General features: G+C 47.6%; 1 protein-coding gene across 1 annotated transcript in view; it reads right to left on the minus strand.

Moving 5' to 3' along the window:
- Slc1a1 (solute carrier family 1 member 1) overlaps positions 1–7462 on the minus strand; it is a 77242-nt gene extending 69780 nt beyond the window's left edge. The window contains exon 1 of the mRNA XM_052172716.1: positions 7372–7462. Within this exon, the coding sequence (XP_052028676.1) occupies positions 7372–7462 (91 nt within the window). The remainder of the gene's footprint in view (positions 1–7371) is intronic.
- Positions 7463–7790: the final 328 nt, after the last annotated feature.

The raw sequence follows: 7790 nt of genomic DNA on the forward strand, positions 1-7790 counted from the left end.
CCTAGATTTGTGTATGTATATATATGTGTGTGTGTGTGTGTGTGTGTGTGTGTGTGTGTGTGTGTGTGTGTTAATCATGGAAACTGGTTTGTAGTCTCTAGTGTTTTCTGGTTTAGCATAAGGGAGCTGGCTTTGTAGAAAGAGTATGGTAGTGTTTCTCCCCTTCTATTTTATGGGGGCAGTTTGAAGTCTAAAGCCCAATTTTCTAGTTTCAGCTCTTCAATATGTGGAACTTAGATTAAACCTCTTGGATACCTATATAAGCAGGTATTGAGGATAGACGAGATAGATGCTAGATAGCTAGATCCCCAGGAAGGGAAAACATCAACAGTACTTCATTAGCTTATCAAAGTGCTTGTAACTGTACTTAGCCATTGTACTGACTGGTTTTGTGTGTCAACTTGACACAGCTGGAGTTAGCACAGAGGCCCCATTTGAGGAAATGCCTCCATGAGACCCAGCTGTAAGGCATTTTCTCAATTAGTGATCTAGAGGGAAGGGCCTAGACCATTGTGGGTGGTGCTATCCCTGCACTGGTAGTCCTGGGTTCTATAACAAAAAAAAAAAAAAAAAAACAAAAAAACAAAAACTGAGCAAGCCAGGGGAAGCAAGCCAGTAAGAAACATCCCTCCATGGCCTCTGCATCAGCTCCTGCTTCCTGATCTGCTTGAGTTCCATTCCTGACTTCCTTTAGTGATGAACAGCAATGTGGAAATGTAAGCTGAATAAACCCTTTCCTCCCCAACTTGCTTCTTGGTCATGATGTTTATGCAGGAATACAAACCCTGACTAAGACAGCCATCTACAAAGATGAAACCAGTATACTACCAACCTCAAAGCTTCCAGAAAATTACATAAAACCCATTTTAATAATCATTATTTTCCCAATTTTATATCTTTGGCAAGCTCTGGATCAAATATACTATTACAACTAAAATATACTTCCAAACCAGCAACTTTGTTTTCTCCAGTTTCTGGAAATACATAAACAGAAGGGGTTCTATTCTTTATTACAAGTTCAAATCCTTTTTAAAAAATGTATAAATCCTTTATTACATATGCCTTTTTCTTTTTGTTTTGTTGTATCAAATTATCATGTATGTCACAAAAATGAGTGATTTTGCAGAACTACACTCTTCCTATCACTTTAAAGAAAGATCAGATAATATTTTTATTTTGTGAGTTGGACTATTCAATGTTTTAGGAACATTTTAAACTAGAGATATGTCAAGGCCAGATGCATGTGTTTATTAGCCCTGACTACTTCTGGGATCATCTGACACCGACATAGATATTACCCTGGTAATAGTCTCACAGACAACTAGTCTCTAAGTCACAGAATAGTTGATGGGACCTCAATGTCATTTCATCTACCTGTAATACTCCCCAGGACACTTCAGTGTCCTACACAGGAATTTCTCCAGCTCCTAGCAGTGAAGTGAGGGGCGGCTACAGTACATGGAGCTGAAGGTTCTTAAAACTAGAAGAATCCTCAGAGGTTTTCTAAAGGGACAAAGATGTAACCTACCTACTGCTCTGCCCAGCCCCTAAGTCCTGGGCAGACATCACTACTCAACTTCAGAACTTCTAATTCTTTCTCAACAGACATCGCATCAGGTAAGGCAATCTACTACCTATAAATGAATGGGCCTGCTTTTTTAGTTAATATAAACCATTTTGCCCCCTAACATGAACCAAAGGCCCTGAAAGTATATCAGATATATTTTTTTCTTCATGTGCATTTTTAAGAACCAGTTGCATTATTTAATGATCCTATTCTGTTTGGGGGTTCCTTCTAGGTATTATGGGAGTGCCTTCCAGGGGTCTGTCATCTAGTTTTAAGACAGAAAGATGAGCATGCCTGATGTCTATGCAGTGTAATTAAGTGTTGCACTGAACTACTCATGTGGACCAGAGGGGACTGAAGCAGGCAGAAGAGAATTTGTGGAAGAAATGGAACCTGGTGTGCACATTGTGCTCATTTATTCATTTAACAAACAAGGATAATGTCTGTGGGTCCCAATATTCTGGCTCATAAATGAATCAACAATTCGACAAATGTACAGAGCCTACAAATCAATGAGACGAGAGGGGCAGCACAGAATCCTCCATCAGGGCCTAGGGTTGATGGGGAGACGAATAATCAGAAGGAAACAAGTACCAGCAGGGACGGGCTCCTTCCATGGGTAGGAAAGAATAGAGGTCAGCAGCAGAGTCTGCTCAGCCAACCCACCTGGGTTGTCATCAAAGCTCTGCCCTTGATCAACGACCTTGGGCAAGTCTCCTGTCCGTGCCTCAGTTTCCTGGAAATATGCTCGTTGGAAAGATAAAATGGATTGGAGCACACATAGCACTCTATGACCATATGTGTCTGAAAATGACATTAAGCCTTAGATCGCATCAAAGGCAAAACAGGGAGGACAGTGCTTTGCTTCGTATCTCTCAGAAGGAGCATTGCTACTCAAAGGAAGGTGTGCAGAGTCATATGCTGAAGAATGAGGCTTCGGGATGTAGACAGCAGAAGGCTCAGGATAACGTGCTAGAGCAATGGCCTCTTCATCCCCGGATAGCAGCAGCTATAGGCTATTTTAAGGCCTCAAATGATTTACTCTGCTCTGCTGCTAAGCAAGGTCACTTTGACAGCCATCTCAACGCTACTCATAGCAGAGGCTTCAGCGATGGTCTCCAAATGGACAGGTCCATGTCTAATGACTTAACTCTTAACTAGACTAATCAAATAGCATCCACCGCAGTACGATTCAGGTGAGCTCAGGAGCTGGAGAGGAGAGACAGGCAGGCTCGGCCACCAGAAAACGCAGATCCAGAGGGAAAGCAAACGTACAACTCTGTGCCCTGCTCGGGGCAAGCCCTCACCATGCCCCTCTACTCTGTGGGCAAGCATCCAGCTCTCACAGGCCTTGTCCAACCCAGCAGAATAATTCATATGTGTTTTCTCTTCATATTCTCTCTCTGTCTCTGTCTCTATCTCTCTCTCTGTCTCTGTCTCTCTCTCTGTCTCTCTCTCTCTCTCTCTCTCTCTCTCTTTCTCTCTCTCTCTCTCTCTCTCTCTCTCTCTCTCTCTCTACTTCTAAGATTGCTTCTTAGGTCTGGAGAGATGGCTCAGCAGTTAAGAGCACTGACTGCTCTTCCGAAGGTCCTGAGTTCCAATCCCAGCAACCACATGGTGGCTCACAACCATCCCTAATGAGATCTGACTCCCTCTTCTGGGATGCCTGAAGACAGCGACAGTGTACTTACATATAATAATAAATAAATCTTAAAGATTGCTTCTTTTGGAATTAAAGCAGACTCAAAACCCCCACCAAACCAAATGAAACAAGAAACTGCTCTCTGGGTCTAACAGGAGCCCCCACTTTCTCCCCATCCCTTCACACTCCAGCGCCTCCACAGAAAGTCTCATGAGATGAGGCTACCCGCCCTCCTCCACTCCAACTCCGCTGAGCGTCCTCACCTACTGCCTACCATTGGTTCTTCACTCTTCTGGTTTCTGGTCACTATCTCCTCTCTGCTCTCCTCAGTTCTGGCTCTTCTCCCTGGTCAAATGGGCTCTTTTGTCCCCAAGGCTTCAATCTGTCCCTGAGCTCCATGTGACCGATCTACCTAGTACTCCATCCCACGAGCCTGTCTCCAGACTCGCCTGCCCACTGCTTGTCACAGCTTAGGCCCCTGGAGGCTCTTCCTCCTCAGCATTTCCACATTGTATCTCTTCCTGGAACGCTTGATCCTGCTAGAGATAGTCGGTTCTCACTTGGACCGAACTCCACCAGGCGGTGGTGGACTAACTGGATGGCCCTCATTCCCTTTCTCCTCCACAGCTGGATGAGGCTGTCTTTTTATCTTGCTTGATCATAAACCTGGCTCACCCTGTCACCCTGTCCTGTTCTCCTCTATCTCCACCTTCTAGCCCATGCCACCCCACCCTGCTATGCGTGCAGGAAGTCGGGATGCCCGAGATACCTGTGCAACTTGTTCCCTACCTGGTCTCAAACTCACTATGTAGACCAGTCTGTCTTCACAGAGAACCACCTGCCTCTGCCTCCTAAGTGCTTGGTAAAAGCCATGTGCCATTATGACAGACAGGCACACTCTTAAATCTGCTGCACCAAGGCCAGTGAGACAAAGAGCTGGGTCTGGAATCACGTGAGTCATGGCTGATTCCTGCCCTCAGGGCTGTCAAAGGATTTCCAGAAAAAGTCCACCTCTGAATGACCACTGTCAGGCGCACCCAGAGCCAGCCAAGGCGGGAGCTGCAAGGCTGCTGAGGGTGCTACTCTGAACTTGGAGGCATTAGCTCAGAGTTTGTACAACAGACAGAATCTGTGCTTCCTCAAAGCTTCATAGAAACTGCACCTCAGTGAACAACTCCATGGTACCAGCAGTATCGGTGGCCTTTTCCTAAAGTCCCCAAGCTGGGCATTGTAGATCTCTCCACACACAACCTGGAGGAGAGATGATACTTCCTGTTGTCAGGAGGATGAGGAATCTACAAGTCTCTCCCCAATACTATCACCTTCTCTGTGTTTAATGGCTGAATTCCCACACATAGGAATTCTGCTTGGACATAATTCCCTCTAGGAATACAGCATTTCTTCCTGCTCACTTTCTGCCTGTTAAGTGAGTTGAGAGGTAGTCCAGGATATAAAACGAGGTCATCAGCTCTTCCTGTCCTCTCTTCTAAAGGTGGAGAATGTTACAGAGACAGGTATCGGCTTTGCTAATAGAGCATGCCATCAAAACCCTTGGGTCACCATAAACTTTGAATTATAAACTAGATGGTAGGCAAAACAGAGACTCAAATCCAAAATAAAATATTCATTTTTCTCCTATCTAAATTCACATTTTCCCCAATGTAGCATTTACTGGATGTCTATTGTATGCCAGCCACAAACTGGGTGCTTCCACATAATCAACTCAATCACAAATGTCCCCAGTTATTAAGAAGAAGGAACTGAGGGCCCCTGAAACTAAGCACTGTCCCTGTCCAGAGAGCAGCACCAGGCCTCGCGTCCAGGGCTCCTGACTACGCACTGTGCTTATTCTCTTGCACTGTGGGATCTGGGAATGTATGCAGGAGTTACACTGAACCCAATTAAAATGATCCTCCCAGGCAAAAGTATTATTTTCAGAATTTTGTAGGTTTTCATAGAAATTATCAAGGACAGTCCTATTTAATCCAACCCGGCAAATAAAGATTTGTCAAACATTTATCTCAAAGCATCTCTCTTTGGCCATTAAAATCCAAGTGAACACCACACATCTAATGAAAGTGATCTTTAATTATACTTTCTTTCACAAGCTATATCGCAGAAACTCAGAGGCTTTAAGCAAACACCACACACACACTAAGGGCTAACAGACACCTAGGACAAGGCACTGGGATCCTATTGCTAGTTAAACAGGCTAGCCAGTGAAGTCTGAACAAAGCTACAAGCTTTCACTCAGAGCAAAGGTTCTTGGAGTGGCAAAGAGGAGGACCCAGCAAGTGCCTGCCTGAGCACCCTGATGGTATTTGAAGCAGGAGGCTTCTCATACCAGATGGCAACATGCCCGAGTCTGTCCCAGGCTCCTCTGGAGGAGCAAGAGGGACTTACTGACTAATAATTTTAAATGGTGAATTTATGGCTCAAACTAAATACCAGAATCAAGTTCTTGTGGTTCACCCACACTAAAACCAGGAAAAAAGGTCCTCCTGAGACCACAGGTCATGCCTGCAAAATAAGAGGAAACAAACCCTTTCTTGGCCTGATAAGATTTTGCTTATACAACTCTTCCAAAGGCCAGTGACCAACTGTTAGGCTTGCTTTCCAGAGCACTAGTGAACTGGTCTGTGAACTGTGAGGCCCCCACTCATGCCAACTGCTGAGGGGGAAGCACTTTGGTGACCAAGTGGGATCTCCGCAGTGCCCGGGGCTTCAGACACACAGAACTAGAAGGAGTCACAAGCTTTGGTCACCTCCAAGGCTTTCAAAACAGATTTAAAAAATAAATTCTGTATTCATCATTGGGAAAACAAGCAAGGCTATGTCTTCCAATCCATTCACTCTCTTGATAGTAGTTGTTATTTAAATGTGGTGATGTTATTTGAAAGTGGTGATAAACCTTTCCCCAAAATGCCCTAAACCACTCTGGCACTGGGGAAAGTGAACACTAGTGGGTTCTTTTGCCCTCCCTCTCTCCCACCAACATCCTCTGTTAATGGGATTGAGGATGTTATTCATTTACTAGAAGCCTGACTTCCCTTTGCATAAAGTTCTGGAGGAGCCCATATGACCCCAAGGATTCCAATAACGCCCAAAGGCATTTTATTTTTGGCAGGGAAGACCTTGGAGGGGAGCAGCCAACACCAAGTACTCCCAGACTCAGAGTAAGGTGCAATGCCCAGGGAGAGGAGCATGCCCCATTGTCCCCTTACCAGCACAGGCAGCTGCAGTTTCCAGACAGAGGGTGGAGCCTGCCTGGGGATCCACTTTCCCTCAAGGTGCACCTGCCCTTACCTGCCGGATGGGCCCACCTGGGGTGTGAAGACCCACAGGGTTCCCACCCTACAGTATGTGGTCAAGTTCAAGTTATACAGACAACCTGGCCAGAAAAATGAGATTCTAAAAACATAAGAAACTCAAACCTCTGAGCAATGGCAGGGGCATCCACCTAGTCCTACCCCAGTGGTATGGCGGGCGTGGGCCACTTAAACACACCCGAGTGGGAAAACAAATAAAAGCGGCTTATATTTTTTTTAATAGAAAAACGTGGTGAGCAGGTAGCCCAGGAGGAAGAAGGGGGCTGGGTTCTCGCGCCTGTTCCCTGTGGCCTCAGTAAGCCAAAACTGCTGGCTCAGATACGAGGCATGAATGTGACTGGAGAGGTATCCTATAAGAAGGTGCCTACCCCCCTGCTCCAACATTCCCAAGGTCTCCACCATCCCGCAGGCCCAGATGTCTCTTTAAATCCGACAGAGAACAGTAACTCATACAGTCGCGGTCTTACACTAAGGTGCTGCTGGTGGTGTGCTGTGTGCATGTGGTGGGAACAGTTAAGGATGAAGATCAAATTAAACCCTGCCTAACCGCGCTTGTTTTCAAAGAATCCCTGTCCACCTTTCAAGCCCCCTTTGATCATTTTGGAGAAAGCAGAGACAGCAGCTTGGTTGCGGAGTACCAACATCGGGGGGGGGGGGGGGGGAGGTGGCTAAGAACATTGTTCCCCCGCTTGAAACCAAAGCGCTCGAGCTGATCCCTAGCTTGCGGGCTCAGTCCCGGGGGAACGCGGGCAGCGCGGACCACGCCGAGCCCACCCGGTCCCGCACGCGGCCTGGCCTCGGGCACGCGCCTAGTGCCCCCGCGCGCGACTCACCTAGTACCACGGCGGCCACGGTGGAGAGCAGCAGCCAGTGAGTCCGTAGGAAGCGGCGCCAGTCCCATCCCGAGCTCGCGGGCTTCCCCATGGTAGGCACTGACGTTTGCGAGGAGTCGGGGAGCGCGGTGGATGCGGGATGCAGGGCACCGTGGAGACACAGCGTAGGGGACGCTGTCAGCGCTGGCACCGCCGCTGGGGACCTAGCGCGGTGGTTTTGCGTGGCGGGCGCGCCCGGCTCCTCCCGCCGCCGCTCGCTGCAGCGCCCCGGCCAACCAGCGAGGCCGAGGGCGGAGCGTCCCTGCGGGGTGGCGAGCGTGGGGCGATCAGGTTCCCCAGGGCTCCCGGTGGTGACTTCCCACCAGAGGAGCTTCTGACCCACTGCGATTCCACACCAGTCTCCTTGGGGACGCACAGCC

Source organism: Apodemus sylvaticus, chromosome 1 (genome assembly GCF_947179515.1).
Source record: "Apodemus sylvaticus chromosome 1, mApoSyl1.1, whole genome shotgun sequence".
NCBI lineage: Eukaryota > Metazoa > Chordata > Mammalia > Rodentia > Muridae > Apodemus > Apodemus sylvaticus.